The 20,302-nt window shown below is 40.1% G+C and overlaps 1 protein-coding gene across 1 annotated transcript in view; it reads left to right on the plus strand.

Annotated features, from left to right (window-relative positions):
* The window catches only part of cpne9 (copine family member 9), a 48,462-nt gene that overhangs the window by 18,113 nt on the left and 10,047 nt on the right, over positions 1–20,302 (plus strand). Inside the window, exons 6-11 of the mRNA XM_022745024.1 lie at positions 408–410; positions 947–1,023; positions 13,406–13,469; positions 14,566–14,669; positions 15,850–15,954; positions 17,259–17,300. Of these exons, the coding sequence (XP_022600745.1) occupies positions 408–410; positions 947–1,023; positions 13,406–13,469; positions 14,566–14,669; positions 15,850–15,954; positions 17,259–17,300 (395 nt within the window). The remainder of the gene's footprint in view (positions 1–407; positions 411–946; positions 1,024–13,405; positions 13,470–14,565; positions 14,670–15,849; positions 15,955–17,258; positions 17,301–20,302) is intronic.

A 20,302-nucleotide genomic window follows, 5' to 3' on the forward strand; every position in this document is an offset into this window, starting at 1 on the left:
TAACAAAAAAATCATCATAAGAGTGAAAGATATTTCTGAATACACAAGGATAATACTGGAGAGTAAAAAATGTAACAATGTAAACAAAGAGTTTGTAAACAAACTGAAATCAGAGGGATAATTAGGGTTCTAAATGATATACTGTAGATGTAATGTACATTATTTAAGTTATGTACATTGGTTGATTAAAGTAGAATTCATAATAAAAGTATATTAAATCAGCTCAGAACAAAGACTGATCCTACTTGTTATATGGAATATTGCAGCCTTTATTAGTCATTACCTTTATTTGTGAATGAATGTAATTTTTTATATCAACTTTTATATCAACTTTCATTTTGTCTCTCCAGCTTTTCCTCTAACTTGTGTCTGCCTTTCCTTACTGCCTGACGTACCTGGATGAGCAGAAGGTAGGCTGACGTCGCGTTGCATCCCTTCATTTCATTTCTCCTGGATGGAAAGAGTACTGGAAAATTGTACTCAAGTGAAAGTAGTGCTATGTGGAAGAAATGTTACTGGAAGGAACCAAAAAATTAAAGACAGACACTCTATAAATCAAATAGCAGCCACTTCTTAACAGGAGAATAGGGGTTAAATGCAGAGATGTATTTAACCACGTAAACTCTACAGCGGCTGCAGCTGAAAGACACAGATGAAACACGTTGATGCTCCACAGTGAGTAACAACAGTCAGTCATTTGTTGTACTAAGGAATCATTGGAAACAGCAGAATAGTGATGTACAGCTCACTGAGAGTAGAAGTGATATAAGTATATAAGTGTGTAAATGAAAATCTGTGCTTCTCATTCAATGACCATGTGAGTCTCCACTGACCTAAATATAGTAGAGATAATAATATATCACATTCATGGTTATCCGGTAAAAGGAATGATGCACTGATGTGGATGGTGTAGTATTAACTTAGTGTGGGTCTCCTCTCTGTGAAGGACTTCCTGGGTCAGATGTTCTGTACATTGGGGGAGATCATCGGCTCGACTGCCAGCAGGTTGGAAAGGACACTCTCGTAAGTACAGCACACACAGACACACACACACACACACACACACACACACACACACTGAGACCAGACATCAGAACGCAGGGTTCTCTCTGAAGTTTGCATGGAGAAGTGATTCAGCTCTCTTACACTTATTAAACACATTAACATTGACATTAAATACGTTCTACATGAAACACATTGTTTAATGTCATCCACAAAATGCAGAAACAACAGGTACATTTGAGCTCTGTGTATTAACATTCCTGAAGTCCATGCAGTCCATTTACCATTTACTTAAAGATATTTATCTTTCAAGATTCACAGTGGTCACTGTGTCAGATTGGGTGATAAAAGAGTAAAGAGTTCCTGTCATGACTTGGCAAGTAAACCTAAAGCCCTGGCAGTGAAGTCAAGTCTAACAAGTAATTATCCACTCCTCACCACATGAAATACCATGTAAAATTTAATAATTGGCACATGCAAAACTTTTGCACTCTGGATATACAGAACCAGTCAAAAGTTTCCCAGAGATAAAGTTTGTCCAAAGAAGATTTTTTAAAGGGCGGTGGTTATGTTTGGCCACTGGGATAACTGTGGACTCTTTCTCTGCACTCTGTGTTGTTTTAGGGACAGCTAAAACATGTAATAAACAAAACCTAGTATCTGTCTGGACCGACTATGGTCAAATCCTGATTTTATAACCACAACGTCGTCTGACAAAATCACCAAACACAGAATTGGAAGACTGAGCTGTGATTTCAGCTGGATTTACTGTAAAATGATCACTCAGAGAGAAAGTTAGAAGAGACAGACAATCTTTCTTATTCAGTCTCTCACACAGAGCACAGCCTCCGTCTGGATCTACAATAGTTTATTCTTTATTTACTTCAACTCTAGAACGTAACAGACTTTTATTAGAGGCAGGTCTTTATGTCTAACTCCCTCTGTTTGATATGTAGAGTTGGTCATAGTCGTTAGTACGAAGCCTCGTTACCGATGACTTCTCTCTCTCCCTCCCTCTCTCCTGCTCTCTCTGCTGTGTGTGTCTTATGTTTAGTTATTCTTCTGCCTCCTTTAGTAATAATGATACATGGAATGAAAGTAGTTTATTTGCTGTAATGGAGGAGAGGCTCAGTGTATTGGAAGTGCTCCTCCTCTTCCCTGCAGTTCCTGGGCAGCCAGGAAACCAGAGCAGCTCAGTAGACTTCCCGTAACAAGAGGTGTAGCCCTGAGCTCCAGACCGGGGTCTGCATCAATACATGGTCCAGACCAGGAACCAGAGTTTGCATCCAGAGTCCTGTCCAGTTTAGGTTTAGGCAACAAAAGCACTTTGGTTAAGGTTAGGGTAGTTTTGGTTAAATGTAAATAAACACATTGTGTCTGAAGCCACTGTAAACTTTTTTCTGCATTAAACCAGACCACAATCTTTCACTAACCCTAACCAAGTGCTGTGAGTGTCTAAACATAACAGTTCAGTAATGCTTTAGTCACTACAAATGTATATTGTTCTGCAAGCTCAGACATTTTGGTGGAAAATAAACATGTTGTCTGTAAACATTTTACTGATATGCTCAGCATTAATGCATTTGCAGCTTGCCAAATATATTCCCATATCCCCAATATGTAATATGTGTATTTGCTGTGACAGGGTCAGACAGGATGATGCCAGACATACTGGAATGATAACCTAAGGAACACCCTAACCATAACAGTACATAAGAATTTTAAGTTCAAAGCACAGAGGCACACATCTGAAAAACATACACGCACACAGAGAAATTATGACAGAGAGGTTTCCAAGGCAACTGAAACAATGAAGTGTATTTTATGCTACTGTATTTTATACTATAAACTGTTTCCTACATGCTGCTCTGTTCCCCTGTGCTTAAGATGAGATCAGAGCCATGGTGAGGATCTATTTTCTGATGTTGGGTGTGGAGAGAAAGAGAGTCCTGCGGCATTTAGCATGTGGAGGACATGATTAGAAGGGAAACCAAACTTGAGCATCATGTTACAATGCACCCTCTTCTTTTTAGATAGCTTAAGAAAAATGAAACAATGAAACAATCATCCACCTGCCAACCTAAACTGAATCATCTCCTGCACTTTTGTAATGTACTCCACAATCAAGTTCTACATAAAGTAGTATGGCTGCTGTGACTCTTGACCCGCTTACATCTGGCTTTTGCCAGCAATGGAAAAGGGAACAATCAGAATTTACACCTGGGTGACATAACTCTGCAGAAAACACAAGTATTTGTCGGCTCCGGCTCTGACCAGCATTATGTAAATTTATGCAAATTTTTTCCCTTTTCCTGCTGTAACGTCTTTCAGAGCACAGACACTGTAAACACACCTGTCACCTGTCCAGCACGGTGCTGTTACACCAGAAACACCACAGCTACACCTTCCTCTGAGTGAGTTGCTGCCCTGAAATGAGATTTAAAAACACACAATCACAGATCGAAGCGTCTCACACGGTGGCATCTGACACTTTTACAGGAGCTCCAACACTCAGTGTGTGTGTGCTCTGTAAGTGGTTGTGATGACATCGTGCCTTGCAGTTGTGTGTGTCCTCAGTCTGAACAGAAAACTTGACTGGCAGGGGAAAAGGGGTCAATGTATAATGTATATCCTGCCAAATTGCAAAATGTAACAAATATAATAATAATAATAATAATAATAATAATAATAATAATAATAATAATAATAATAATAATAATAATGATAATAATGATAATAATGATAATAATAATGATAATAATGATAATAATAATGATAATAATAATGATAATAATAATAATAATGATAATAATGATAATTCTTATTATGATTAAGTTTGTGAAAAGGACTAAATATGAAAGATTTTTACCTTTATTTTTGCACTGGAGGAAGACAGATATTTGAACTCAGCAACACCAATAAGCCCCTCCCTTCAGTGCTCCTTCAGAAGCTCTGCCTCCCAAACTCATGGGCGCGCATTGCCAAAGCACTGATATAGTGGTGGACTCCAGAGCATTGTATATCATGTCGAAGTGAATAGTCTTTCTCATATCTGAGGCAAAACAAACCTTATATCATCAAACAAACGACATGCACACAAACACAGCAGAGTAAAGAGTTAGTTTAGATTATTTTTACAAAACTACTTCTTACTACCATTAATATTAACTGAATTAGATTTTAAAAAGTATATTAGATCACAATCACTTACTTTATCAAAATGTTATTTTTAGCAGTATTACTCTTTTGATAAAACATGTTAGCCACTCAAAAATTCAAGATGGCCGCCATTTCCAAGATGGCTGACATTTCTGGCAAAGAAATGTTATTTTTTTTTTTGTGACAAATTCACCCACAATTTTTCCATTTGAATGATCTCAGTGTCAAATCATACATTTTAACAAAGTAGAGGGCAAAATTACGCATACTGTAAATAAATGAACCCTGTGAACATTTTTAACAGTTTACCTACATTTTACAAATTAAAAGTCCTGCTGAAATAGAACAATTAACAAGTTTTATTTAATTAAAACAATATTTAATCGATATTAAGAACTGTCAATTTGACATCCTCATAGTCAACAACATGGGAAACAATTGCGAAATCATTTAAATCTGTCCAGTGGGTAAACTCTGTGTTAAATAGTGTATGTTTCTGATGCCATGGTGGCCATCTTGGAAAATGGCGGCCTTTTGACAGTTCAAGTGGCTTATGGGATTCTTTAGAAGGATTAACATACTAATTTTGGTCCTTGTATCCACATTTGAAAGATTATTACAGTTATCTGCTGCACTGTAAGCACAGGCCTGTTGCCATAGTGTTTGAGTGTAGGAAACGCTGTTGGTTAGTTTCCTGGAAAAACTGGCTAGGGGAGTGTGTGTGTCGTGGGGTTACTCAGGGACCTGCAACTTGTTTCTGCCCCAAGGGTTGATCCAGCCCTTACTGTGAAGCTATTCTTTTAAATAAATTTGAATCCCTTAATTTATACTTTTGTCAGACAGGGCATCAGGAGACTGTGGCAGTCTAAAAAGCTACAGACTGTGATGGAGAAGTGGGAAGCCTGAAAACAGACTTTCAGGAGATCTGTCAAGGTTCACCACCACCCTGAACTATTTTCCCACACACTCTGGTCCATAGAGTCCCCAAGGGCTTAATTCAAACCTCGTCTCACTTGGCACACACACACACACACACACGCACACACACACACACACACACACACACACACACAACGGCCCTATGATGCTCATTCATCACAAAGTATAGCTCCGTCTAAGGGCTCATCAGCAGCAGAGTCTCCCACACAGAAAGTCAAGTCTCTTTTCCATGGTAACCTTCTGTCTGAACACCTCAAAATAAACATACACCAAGAGGCACAGACGGCAGTTCAGATCAAAACACACACTCAAACACTCTGTTGAAACTCATCACACACATGAAAGGTAAAGCTACATGCTTGGATATTACTCCCACATTGTCATGAGAAACTCTCAGAGAGATGGGAAGCATCAGGTTCATGTCAGATGAACAAAGCTTATGTTTTATGTATTATTATTATTATTATTATTATTATTATTATTATTATTATTATTATTATTATTATTATTATTATTATTATTATGTTAAACACTGATGGGCCAAAATCAGTGGTGGCATGAAGTCAAGTGACAAATGAACATGACTGTTAATGGTTTTTTGTCACTGGGGCTGTGTCCGAAATCACTCACTACTCCTTATATAGTCCACTATCTAGGGAGTTTGCAATTTTGTAGTGCTGTCCGAATGTATAGTGAGAATTATTATACCCTATATAATGGACTCATAGTATTCCACAATTCATCGTGACAAGTAGTGTAATCATTGGTCACTAACAAAGCAATACATACCATCATGCATTGGGCTGGCGCTGAAAGACAGAAAAACGGAGAAAGAAAATGACCTGAGTTGTGTCCAAAAGTGTATTTTTTCATTTTACCGATGAGCTCACTGCACAGTCCTCTACACTGAACTCCCTGATACTGAGTAGTGAGGAGAGAATGAGTGAGGGATTTTGGACACAACCTAAGTGAGTGTAAAGCTAGCTCTTAGCAACCACAATTACATTTTTTCAGTCACTATAATCAGATTAGCCATATGCTGACCTGACACGGGGGACAGCGCAATTGCTGGTTTTTATTTTTTATTTTTTATGCCTCTGCGCCGTCAAAAGTCAAAGCTGGATATATAGTTGTATATTGTTTTCGGGTTGTCTGTCCATCCCATTCTTGTGGACGCCTTATTTCAGTAACGCCTTGATGGAACTTCTTCCAATTTGGCACAAACATTCAGGAGGACTCAAAGAGGAACTGATTATATTTTGGTGGTCAAAAGTCAATGGTAAAGGTCAGTGTGACCTCACAAAACACTTGGTTGATATTTTATGATTTTATGATATTTTATGGTGTTGAGTGGCGGAGGCAGACAACTGTGAGGCAGTAATTCTAATTTCTTTTTCCAGTAAACTTCACAGCTCAGATGTGGAGCCAGAATTGAATCCACCAGCATCCTGCAGTTACCACCTGTGACTGCAGAGCCCACTTGTGCCGCTGCTCAAAAGTTACATAGTGTTGCTTTAATACGGAAGGCTTTCATTTCCTCCTCTCTTACAAACTGTCAACGTTGGTTTCTTTTAATCATGACCATGATCGTTTCCTAATCTTAATCACATAGTTACTAATCCAACCCTGACGATGAAATTCTCCTAAACTTAATGAAATAGGAATTTTAACCCAAACTATGATATTTTTGTAAATGCAACCAAGTCGATTTTGTGCATAAATTTAACCAAACCTTACTCATATTGTGGCCACATTATAAAACATATATTTTTGCAATGACCAGAGAACCAATTGACTAAGGACTCAAATGCGCAACACTCAGACAGGTCAAGTCCACAAATCGAAAGGTTTGGTTCACAGGGTATCAGTCAGATTGTGCTGAAGCTGAAACCAAAAATCAGGGTCAAAAACACTAGGAAGGCTTACACAAGGAAACTACAGCTCGAATACTTGATGCAAGGGACAAGGATGATCTGGCACAGAGGGAAGGGGAGACAAAGACTAAATACACAAAATGGGAAGAGCTAATGAGATCCAGGAGCAACACATTAGGACAGAGCACAGAGGTGGACAATAATTCAGGCCGGGAATTTGACTCCATCCTAGCCGACCTTCACACAATCAGACCGCTGATTCTGCAGGCGAACCCTGTTTGTTGATGTAACAGGTACCAGACTATAAATTAAAGTCATAAATCTGGCCACTATATTCATCTGGGAGCAAAATTATTATTAATTAAAAAGTTTATGATTTACCAACAAATATGAATATGTTCAATTAAACTTTTTATTTTTTAAACCATTTTAGCAGTTGCATGTTATTACAAGAGAAAGTGGAGGCTACATGTCTACTATATAGTCATAACAGAAACCCCATGTAGGCTATAATTATATTATGTCAGTGAGTTGACAGAACATTTGATGAAGCAGTTTCACTGAGGTAGCTGTTATACACAAATGAGGTGATGCGAGCAGTCAACTCATTCCTGCTTGTTATATTATTGCTGGTCAAGTTGTTTGTTCACGGTGTTGGCCAAAACAATCCTAAGACCACCGAGTAATGTCCGCCACTGGTGGAGCAGGTAATCACAGAGGCAGGAGCCACACTGGACACACTGGAAACAATGATTTTGGACAGCCCAGACAAATGATGTCATACAGCTGATATTTTCGTTGGATCAGAAAACATGGCTGTGTCGTATGGGCGTTTTGTCATTTGATTTGGAAGACTTCATGATAATTTGGTCAAACACAGATGTATTTAACCTGTTGTCACAGAAAATGTTTGTATTAACACATAATGCAGTAACTTTAACATGGCAAACAGGAGCGACTGAAAATGAGGCTTCATACTAAAGTATAAGTCTGTAATAGAAGCCTGCCTCAAATAAACACCTGTTACTTTCTGCAGTCGAGCTAAAAGGCCCTGGTCACTTTTTGAGGAAGCACAGTGGTTGAAAACTGTTGTGCATGTTTGAATGCAAGTCTAATATTCCCTCTGCTTTTAGTTTGTTTTCCACTGACTCCTGGGAAAAATATGTGGCTTTAGCTGCTTAATGTTCATCTTTCCAGCAGCTGGTTTCTAACTTTGTCTTTGTGCTGTTTGCTGCTGGACATGTTACCTACAGTAGGTGTATCAAACACAACCGCCCACTGCTGCCAACAGGATTGTTGAAACCAGAGTTTCCTACAGATTTTGGTGATTTCTTTCTGTGAGTTTCAACTTCTACGTCACCATTTGATCACTTTCACATTATATAGTATAACTGCCCCACACCGATGTTAGCTGACTTCTATAATCACCATTGACGCGGCAGGATAGTTAACACAACTTTATTCTGCTGTCTTAGCAGGACATATGTGTCTCGTAGACTGTCACATTCACACCTGTCCCCCTGCAAACAATGGCAGGCGGGAACCAAAAGTGCTCCACACTAAAGGTGTTGTAAATAACTAACTTAAATGTTACACTTACAAATTATATATGAAAAAGTAAAGTAAAAGTTGCAGTAAAAGTACTGCAACTGATAATGACTGATAATAAACTCAATGAAGTAATATTAATTCATAATATAATACATTCAAATAATATTGCACCACTTGATATACAACATAAATGAATATGGTAAACTTATAATTAAAGTAAGTAATGTTACAATTACAATATTTGCCAAATGTGGATACATATATGCAATTAGCCAAGATTACTTTAACATAATAATAAAGCATTCATTTTGAAACAAAAACCCATTCATTTATTTATTGAACTATATTGGCTAATTTGTATATTTATATTTACGTGTATGTATATATGTATTGCCTCATTTATTTATTTCAGGATTTATTTCATAAGCATATTTATTTATTTATTTATTTATCTATTTATTCATTATTGACTTAAATGTCATTCCATAATAGTGTCACCTCTGTGCCTCACCTGGTAGAGTGTGTACCATTAAGGCTTAGTCCTTACTGCAGCGACCCAGGTTCGAGCCCGTGGCCCTTTGCTGCACATCACTTTGGTGATTGGTTCTTGGCAGGTAGCTTACTGTGCTTATCGAGCTAAAACCAATTTTGCCTAGCGAGAATGGAAAGAGGGGAGAACAGTGAAACTAAAATAATCATTTATAAGATACTAAACCTCTCCGTACAACTGAGGGGGCGATGAGAGTTACATGAAAATTGTTGTGGGTTTGTCACTATGAGTAACTCCTTCAACATTACATGCAGTTCCTACACAGTGAAGCCACAGAGGCACCCCCGTTATGGCGGTGTCGTTTTATGTTAGAGTATCAGCTTTATTGTTACTCATCAGTTGAGAAGACACTTTGATGTAATAACCAGTTAGTTCTGTTCATTCCCTTCTCCTCTCTGTAATCAGACTTTTTGGCACATTGAATGCTCAGTCTTGCATGAACAGTGAACATAATTTCCACAGTGGGGTTTGAACTTTGTCCAAATAGATAATTAGCTGAAGATGCCAAAGTATGCAAGCCACCGTCTCCCTGTCTCCAGAGTGGATGATATTCTTTTTTGATTTTCGTGGCATTGTATTTAAATATAAGTTAAAAACATGAGCAATGAAGCATGAGTGTTCATTGTTCAAGAACTGATTGTATAGTCTATGCTGATGTTGTACTCATGGGGGAACAGTATAAGTGAATTTAATAAAAGGGGGGTGTCTTGAGGTGTTCCCAGGACAAAAGAGATGTACGTTATCCCCTCCTGGGTCTTCTCCAGGGTTTGTCCTACCAGTTGCATGTTTGCAGAATACCAAACAGGTGTCCAGGAGGCCTGAACGAATCCATTGTAGCAGTGTAGCAGAGCTTTTGGAAAATGTACTGTATTACAGATTTATAGTTACGTTAGTGGCAGAGCTCCAGGGATGGAAAGGTCAATTTGTTGGTTGATTAGTCTGCCAATTCGGTCCAGACTGAAATATCTCTCCGAGAAATTTGTTGCAGATATTCTAGAGAAATCTCCCAGAGAATAAATCCTACTCTCTTTGTTCACCCCCTGACATTTTACTGCATCTCGTACCTCAAGCAGTGTTTCACTCATCCGGTGAAATATCAGAAAATCTATCAGATTGATTGCCATTGCCATTGATTGCCAGAAGTGGTTGAATGCTAATGTTAGCTGTTGTCTAACGGTGCCTAATGGGTTATTAAATATGTTGTTTTACCTTGAAATATTGGTCAGTGTCGCTTCGGATTTTCATTATCTCATTGTCTTTTCTGTTGCTCATCGATCTAGTTCTGTGTTTACATGACTTGTTACCTGGAACACAGCAGGACATTATCCTTTTGGTGACAGCATTTGAGCTTCTCACCCTGAGCATGACGTCAGAGGAAAATGGCTGCAGTGCGAATATGGTCTATGTTGAGCGAGCGTGCAGCAGAGTCGAGTGCAGCCAGAGCAATGTGAGCGAGCTTTCACATATCTGTGAGAGAACTGACTAAAACTGAGTGACAGACATTAGAATTCTGCGACTATGTGGATAACAGCAAACGGAGAAATACAGAATAGATTTTTGTTTGCTCAAAAATATTTTCTCTTCAAAATATAATTTTTGTGTTTGCAAAGATTATTGGCCTGCGCACAGAAAGTCCCACTGCACGCTCAGGAAAGAGGCTCAAATATAACACCGCAGTAAAGCAGATAAAGTAGAGTAAGAGAGTAAGAGTAAGAGAACAGACATTTCAAATGATCCAACTCAGATTCTGCTGTTGTGTTGTTAAAGTATATGAAGGCTGTTAAAATGAGATCAAGTGTGGCTCCTCACTAGGTTAGCAGTGGGAGGCCCCGCTCTATATCTCCCTCCATTGCTCTTTCTATCACCACCACCCGTTCGTCACAGGAGCAGCGAAAGGAGGTCAGAGTGTCTCTGGAGATTTATTTCTTTTTTCTCACATCCAGCCAACAGCTGGAAGGCAGCACATCTCTGACGCTTCAGTCAGTATGAACACTATAGTCCATCCAATCGTTCCTTTACTAATCAGTGAATCCGTCTGAAGAGCAAGGAGACTACTATCCTAAAATAGTCTCAGTAATTCAGCAATAAGCTGAGTCTGAGCCAAGACCTCAGATTCTCTCAAACAACACCAGCCTCCCACATCAGGAAGCTTGCAGCATGTTACCATCAGCTATTCTCTTTAGTGTGATGAGGGGGATAAGCATGGCAGGGATTGCATCACTCACAGTTGAACATTTCCTCTGTATTTCACCGCCACTCCCAGATCAGAATCAGAATCAGCTGGTTTATTGCCAAGTAGGTTTTCAACATAGAAGGGATTTGCTTTGGTGTTTTGGTGCATGGCAATAAACATAGTAAGAAGAGAGGAATTATAAACAAGGACAAAACAAGCAAGTACTGCAGGTCAGATAGCTTCAGTATAAACAGAAAATTTTAACAATAAGATAAAATACTTAAAATAAAAATGTGAAGAAATATTATAGAAAATATAAATATATATATATACAATACAAATATGTACGCTGTGCAAAATGACTGGGGCAATGTGCAATAGTTCACGAGGGAGGGGTCAGTGTCAGTGGGGGTCTCTAGCCTTGTTAATGAGGCCAGCTGCAGACGGGAAGAAGATGTCCTTGTGGCCAGAGGTTTTGGTCCTGATGGACTGCAGCCTCGTGCCAGAGGGGAGTGACTCAAAGAGTCTGTGTCCGGGGTGGGAGGGGTGAGCTACAATCTTGACTGCTCGCCTCAGGGTCATGGAGGTGCACAGGTCCTGGAGGGTTGACAGATTGCAGCCAATCACCTTCTCAGTAGAGTGAAAGACACGCTGCAGGCTGCTCTTGTCCATGGCAGTGGCAGCAGCGTATCAGGTGGTGATGGGGGGGGGGGGGAGCATGGACTCTTCAGCTGCTGCAGCAAGTACATCCTCTGCTGGGCTTTCTTGATCACTTGGGATCCTGTGTGACGATGGTGCTCAGGAAGCAGAAGTACTCCACAGTGTCCACGGGGGAGTCATATGGTGTGATGGGGGTGGGTGAGGCTTGGCTCTTCTTGCAGTCCACTGTCTCCAGAGTGTTCAGCTCCACATTGTTCTGCCTGCAGCAGGTCACCAGACGGTCAATCTCCCACCTGTCGGCAGAGTCATCCCCATCCCCGACCTCAGTCCTACTGGCCTTTCATCAGTAACGCCTTAGTTAGTGTTCTGTCCAGTCTTTGGATATGAAATGACACTATGCATCAACAAGAGCACTGATGCCATGTACATTGTCTCAAGGCAATTGCTTTGTCTAGATTGGTGCATTTTCATTAGTTTGTCTCTTATTGTTGGGTTTGTTGTTCTACCCGTCCCAAACTTTGTGTTGGGCAGGGAATGTGGAACTGCTGCTGCCAACAGTTTAGTCACTCAAGGAAATGGAGTTCGATTATCTGAATCAATACTTTTTGGAATTCCAAATCTTGGGATCATGTGTACCATTAAACACTTCACTCCAGTTTTAGCAAAAGGTCAGCCAGCAGATGGTACGGCAGGCAAAACAGTGTTCAGCCAAGGCGGGAGAGAGCCATGTGTTGCAGCTTCCATATATTTATCACCTAAATTATTTCGCTTCGCTACTTCTGACTCTACGCTTGAATGTCTTGCACATTTCACTAGAGATGGCAACATCATCGCTGCTAATAGCTCCTTAGTGGACCGGCTCAGCACTCACAACACAAAGCCGTTGAAAAAGCATATATCCATGTGGAAGATTACTGATTTATTTTCAGCAAGAATACAAGCTCTAATTAAAGTTATATCCTGCACCATCATCAGGTGAAATTTTTACTCTGTCCAATATTTGGATTTAAAGTTATAATCTGTAACTTTTCTACAATAAAATATCTAAAAACGACTAGACCTCTGTTCTACATGTTGTTGAGTTGTGTTCTTACATTTTCCCAAATGTTTCCATCAATTCTCAAACCAGAGGAATTCTGTGATTTTAATCATGGTAATATTTCTTTGGTCGCCTGTCAATGACATCATATCCTCTATGATCATGCATCAGTGTGTTTGTCTGACAGAAGCTTTAAGTTTTAAGCCACATACACTTTTTACACTTTGGTGGTTTTCAGCTGTGTATTTGAACCAGATGAAGAACTGCTTCAGAATCAAGTTGTGATTTTTTTGTGTTTATTAGTTTTCATGTTTGAAACCATTTATTGAAACCAATATTGGTAAACAACATACTTGTTTTGAGACACTGACGAGTCGTTCTTGCATTTGTAGACGTCGTCCCACTCACCTCCACTCCCCACCCTCTCTCTGTCTCTCTCTCTTCATCCTCTCTCTCAGGGGGATTCCTGGAAAGAAATGTGGAACCATCATCTTCACAGCTGAGGAGCTCAGTAACTGCCGGGTTAGTATCACATTATTCTGAGAACACTTACATGCACATAGACGCAGGTACACACTCTGTCTGAGACAGGGGTCTGAAAGTTTAGCACTACAGTCTGAATTCAGTGAATTTCAATGGCTGCACAGATTTCAATTTTTTTGTCATCTGCATCAAATGGAGGGAAAGTGAATTTGTACTTTTCTTTTAAAGTGGTGATGAGAGCTGCTCATGAATTATTCATCCAGTCTTACAGTGCTGTTTCCTTTCCACACTGTGTAAATAACTGTACACTCCAAACACAGAGAGAAGCACATGCAAGCATAGACATACTGTATATACACAGATACCACATTGGCCGCCGGGCCGCCATATTGGATCAGACAAGACTGCCCTGTAAACAAATAAGAATGAATGGAAGAGCTCCAGTTTTTCTGCATAAAAAGCTCAGTAACATTTATATTTCTCAACCACTTTCAATGAGTGGTTTTCATATTCGAGGGTTTATGATCTACGTGGAGTAAAAATAAAAGCTTTGTCTCCAGTTACTCAGAGTCGGGATAGTTTAGGCTGTAATCACTGTTTTCTATAAGGAGGAGTTTGAGCGACAGCAGATGACCACAAGCAGGGCCACCGTGTCTGGCTGCGTTCATCCTTTCCTCAGTTCCCACCAGTGTCCCTGTCCCTGCTCTGACCTCCCTGACCTCTGCAGCAGAAACTTTCCTCCTCAGTCAGCTGTATAGAGCAGTGAGCACCAGAACACCACTAGTTTCCTGTCGTCTCTCTGTCTCTGCCTCCATTCTTCGTGTCTCCTCTTCCATTTGTCTGTGTGCTCCTGTTTGAAAAAAAAAACAGTCGACCTCAGTGTAATGACTTGCAGTCGTACCTATAACAGTCCACAGCAGTGTCCGAAGCCATTGCATTCGTCACGTTCTGGAGTTTTTAGTTCTGGCAAGTTGATCCAGCTGTAGATCCCTATTCAGTTTGTAGGAGGCTTACAGAAGTCGCCCTGACGTGTTGTTTTATGTAAGTCCTCGTCTTCCTCCAGTCTCTACAGTTGGAGAGTGCAAAGTAGAGCTACAACCTAATGAAAGTGAATGAACTGTTGTTGTTCTCCCAGGACATAGCCACCATGCAGCTCTGTGCTAACAAGCTGGACAAAAAGGATTTCTTCGGCAAGTCTGACCCTTTCCTCGTCTTCTACCGGAGCAATGAGGATGGGACGTAAGTGTTTTTTTTATTTTTTGGTGTGTGGGTTTGTTAGACTGACTGTCAATCTTCATCTGTACAGTTCATCTATTAGTGCACCTGATAGGACCGTGCTTCTCCTCTGCCACTACTCAAATCTGACAGATTTCTTTGTAGGATCCAGTCCCATGAATAGTGTGAGAGAGTCTCCCCCGTCATTGTTGGGAGCAGGGCTAATATATTTTCTTGACACTGAGACAGAATGTTGTAATCCTGTCTAATCCCCTGTGCAGCCTGTAAGATTATCTGTATCGTCATAAAAGCCACATTTGAATACTCATCCACAGAGCAAAACTATTAGACACATATCCTATTTCTACATATTACATGTTATAGGAAGTGAAGATCAACACAATGTAGGAACTTATTTGACAGATGTCCTATCCAACCGAGCTTCAACCACCATGGTTTACAGGTTTACAGTTCAGATACATTTGACAGATGGAGAGGCTAACGACGATACCACACAGGAATGTCTCTCAAATAAAAGCTGTTAACTTCAAGGGGCATGCAACTACACTACGCACACTGTGTGATGCTCGGGGTTTCTTCCCAGTAGATGATGGAGACCATTGGAAATAGGATTGGCCATTCTATCCTGTCAAAAGGTTTTTTTGCATCCAACGACACAAGCAATGCCTTAGTTCTTAGCCTAAGTTCAGGGTTCTGTGAGGACGGTTTTAGAAGCATTTAAAATCTAATTTCCTTAATTAACCAGGTCTTTGTAAAAAGAACACAGTAGCACCTGAATTAAGCTAGTAACTAGGCTTAAAAGGCTGATTGTTATACCCTGCTGTATTATATTTAATAATGGATAATATTTAATTGCATGAATTACATCCTTGCATCACACCAGTTTGGTCTGCAGACACTGACAGTGGTGCCACGTCCTGGAGACACCGTGCTCATATTTTGGCCAGTGTATTTCCTGTCTAGATTCAATAACAACATTGGTTGGAAAGAACAGAACTCATCTGCTTGTCCACCCTCTTAAAAAGGCAGCTAGCACAGCAAGCATGGCTCTATTTAACAGTCTTTGAATTCTTTATGGAACTGCTAATGGGGTTATCCAGCAGCTCTTTTTCTTCCATCCATTTATGATCAAAATTTTTTCTGACTTCTCATCCTCCCCATATTGAGTTGTTTGTTTTTCCAGGTTCACCATCTGCCACAAGACTGAGGTGATCAAGAACAACCTCAACCCTGTTTGGAAGTCTTTTACCATCCCTGTTCGAGCACTTTGTAATGGAGACTATGACAGGTGAGGAGCAGCACAGGGGTCAGAGGTTCGTCATCGAGTTCATTTTATTTACTGTGGTTTCAGAAAGTATTCAGACCCCTTTACTTTTCGCAAATTTTACTGTGTTATAGATTTGCCCTTCACTCCACACGCAGTGAACACATAATGACAAAGTGAAAGCAATGTGTCTAGAACTTGACTGGAGTCCACCTGTGGCTAATTTAATTTGATGGACACGCAGTCATCAGTGGAGAGTGTGCAGAGTGGTAAATACATTAGCACAAACTTAACAAGAAAAAACGAATATGGTTTCAAATCTAATGAGGAAATGATCGGACACCGCAGATGTGGTTGAAGTGACAGTCAGGGCTGTCACCCCTGCACTGGGTTAGGGTTAGAGTTATGTCATGGTTTATGGTTTATCATGTATAGGCAAATTTTTCTGCCTCGTGGATACGATGTCTCAGTAACACCTTGACGGAACTTCTTCAAATTTTGTACAAACATTCACTAGGACACAAGGATGAACTGATTAGATTTTGGTCGTCAAAGGTCAAAGGTCAAGGTCGGTGTGACCTCACAAAATACTTTTTAGCCATCACTCAGTACATCACACAGCAATTATGACAAAATTTCAGACAAAATGTTGATATTTTATATGACTAGACAACCACGAGCAGGTAATTCTAGTTGTAATTAATCTGCTGTAAAGACTAGAGGCACTGTAGACTGATACTGATACTATTGCACTGTCAGAGTATGGGAGAGGCAGCAGGGGTTGGAACTCTGTGGTAGTCAGAATAATGCCAGCAGTCGGCCATGTTCTCAGTCTCAGGGCAGTGCTGGTGTTATTGAGACCAACATGGAGGCAATGCAGCAACAGTCACACAAATATGCACAATACATGTAGTTGCAGCTGCACAACTGTTTAACTTTTAAGTGATACAAATGAAACCAGGGTTAAATGATATTTAAACCTAAACTATCATCGAAGCCCAGTGTTATCCTGTAGTCTACACAGTCTGTTCTGTGGAGCACCAGAACTAATGACACATACTATTTAAGATTTTATTTTTGCCTGTTGTTATCACATATTCAGTATGTATTAGTATGGAAACGTTGGTGTCTTCCTTTAAAATCATTTTCGATTTCAGGCTATTAGGTGAAAGTAATATGACACGTCTGTAATCTGTGACGTAAAGAATAGGAAAACTTCACTTCCTGACTTAACTTTCCCTCTGTCGATCTCTCTCCTCTGTCTTTCTGCTGTTTCTCACCCTCGCTTTCTCTCCTCACCTCTGCTCCCACATCTCACCCCCCTCCAGGTCGGTCAAGGTGGACGTTTATGACTGGGACCGAGATGGGAGGTAAAGTTCTCCCACTCGCTATCAGTTTAGTTTTTTGGTCTTTATTCATTTTAAACTCCACACTGAATCTCTCAAAATGTCTGTCTGACCCGAGGATGGGGGTGTTTCATGTGGATTTTTCAGGGTGTCTAACCATGTGTTACTGCTCTCCATAAATTGCAGTCTGGATTCAATACTCCTAATCTACTCTGTAATCATTCTGCCATGAAGTGCAGTATGTACCATTCACAAAGATGTAAGAATACAAAGAAGACATTCACAATGGAGGTTCGACTTTTTCTGTCAGAAATGAAAGACTAAAACATGACAGGTTTGGCGGTGACAGTAGTTTTATTAGAGGAGCACTTTTTCCTGAGAATATTTTCTAATCATTTAGAAAAAATCTCATATGTCATCAGAGCAGCAGTGTACTGTGGCAGAGTTAAAGAGAGAACAGTTTCACATGGAGTTAACAACACTTTCTAAAGCAAAGCAATCATGACTAACATACACTGGTACACTGATCAGCCACAACATTAAAACCAGTCGCCAGTTTTAATATTGTGGCTGATCTGTGTATGTGGACGTAATGACAAACAATTTGAGTAAATTCTGAGCACTGCTCAGTATATTTGTAGCAGAATCAGATTTGAGCAAATCATGCTTTTGCTCATTTCTTTCACATTCGTGTCTGCATGTGTCTGCCTGTGTCTGCATGTGTCTGCTTGTGTCTGCATGTGTCTGCATGTGTCTGCCTGTGTCTGCATGTGTCTGCCTGTGTCTGCATGTGTCTGCCTGTGTCTGCATGTGTCTGCCTGTGTCTGCCTGTGTCTGCATGTGTCTGCCTGTGTCTGCATGTGTCTGCCTGTATCTGCATGTGTCTGCCTGTGCTTGAGGAGAATATCAGTCTCATTTTGGTTTCTCTCAGATCTCTTTGAATCGTCTTTTCCTCTGGGAGAAGGCACTGTGGGCTGCCTCAACTTCAACACCAAACAAACTGCCACACATGAACTTCAGTTGCTGTTGTTGGGTTTAGTTGGACTCAGCAAAACTGTTTAAAATTACAATATCCCCTTTAGTTGCCCAGGAGCATCAGACCTTATGTGAAAGCTACTATTTAAACAATGAACATACAGTATGTAGCCATAACACTGTTCACAAACGCATTGGCACCTGCATCCACCTTTATCTGAGTCAATACTAACTTTGGTAGCATTGTGTAGGCACATGCCATGGTGGTTCCCAGCTCTCAGTAATGTGTAATAAAAATCATCCCAACAGATGTTTTGATGCTCGTCAACAACAGTGACATGAACAGGACCCGTAAAAATAGGCTACAATCAGTCAAACAAGCTCAATATTAACACACGCTCACATAACGTGGAACTGTACTTCATTCATTTACCTGGGAGAATACACCATCATCAGTAACAGTGTTCTGTGGTCTAAAGTTAACTTCATTAAATGAGCTCGTTTCTATCCGCTGATCTGCTGGCTCTTGAATGAACAACACATTGAAACGAGACCAACAGTTAACAGTAGTAACATTATTGCTGACACTGACAAACCGCTGTCACTGTTAACACTTACTTAGTTAGGTAACGTATCCTGAGATTCGCAGAACCAATTTTATAACACAGTGTTATAAAATGTTTTACCATGAATGGTTGCACCACAGTTACCTTACACACGGTAACTTAACATTACAATAACATTCCATGGTTACTCCTCATATATGTAATATTTGCCAAATGTGGACATGTATGCAGTTTGCTCAGATATGCTAAGTTTACTTTGAATTCTGAACGCTAACTTTGTTAGCAGCGACTTAGCCCGGCGCAGCCAAGAGCCTGGTGCCGTCAGGTTGCAGTGTAGGTGGGCGTGCACAGTGTCTTAGGGTTCTCAGGTCAGAACCACCTATTTGGGTAAGAGGGTGGCTCTTACCCAAATATGGTTTCTTCTGGTTTCAGAAAACCAACATGGTGACGGCCAAGATGCCAAACTCAAGGCTTCAAAATGATAGTCCACAAACCAATGGGTGATGTCACAGTGGATAGCCACTTGCTTACGCCCTCTGATGATGAAATTTACATGGTGCAGACCCTCGCGCACTTTCAGGTGCAGAAAATAACACTGCCTTTACTTATTTTAATTTTTTAACTCAAGTATTTTATTGATGATCATGAAGTTATGATTAACCGTGTTAGAACACAACCAAATAAAAGAGCAAAATCAACAGTAGAGAAGAAGCTGCTGATTTGATGCACTGCAGCAAGTGTACCAAATAAAATACACCTGCCACGCTGTGTGACCACCAGGTGCATGTTGGGTCTGGCTAAATGCTACATGCTAAAATACTGATGGTGGATCCTTCAACTGTGACTTCTACGTTCACTTCTACTGTCAGTGAGGCGTGCACCACCATTCTGCTATTTCTGATGATCCCTGCTGTGACTGCAGAGCTCATTCAGCTCACTGTTTGAAAACTTGGATTAGTACAGTGAGACAGAGGCTGAGTGGACCGGTTATATTTTGCAGTGAGAATGAACAAGCAGAGAATTTGGATGTAGAGCAGATCATGGGAGACTTGATGTTCAGACGGGTGTGTGTAACATATGACTAGTAGTTGTTCCTCACTGTACAGCAGTTGTTTATACATCTCTGCTTTTACATAAACTCTATAGACACTTGTTGTAGTGTCCTGGTATTTCTGTTATTTTGTACCATTTATATCAATGATGGTACTCTAAATAACAGAAACACCTCTCTGTATAATGTACAGCTGTACTTCACCACACACTGCATCCTCCAAAATGATCATACAGTTGAATCAACTACAACAGTTTAATATAATTAAAATACCAATGCATATAAGTGTGAATATATGTCTGGTAGCCTAAACATGTACTTTAATTTAATACTTGTATAATTACAATCATGCAGTACTCTTCCCACCCACTTTCCAACATTCTCAGAGTAAAACTGTTGTTGTGAGGTGCTTCTAACACAGTAGCCCAAACACT

This window comes from Seriola dumerili, unplaced genomic scaffold, assembly GCF_002260705.1.
Source record: "Seriola dumerili isolate Sdu_G_001 unplaced genomic scaffold, Sdu_1.0 BDQW01000088.1, whole genome shotgun sequence".
Lineage (NCBI taxonomy): Eukaryota > Metazoa > Chordata > Actinopteri > Carangiformes > Carangidae > Seriola > Seriola dumerili.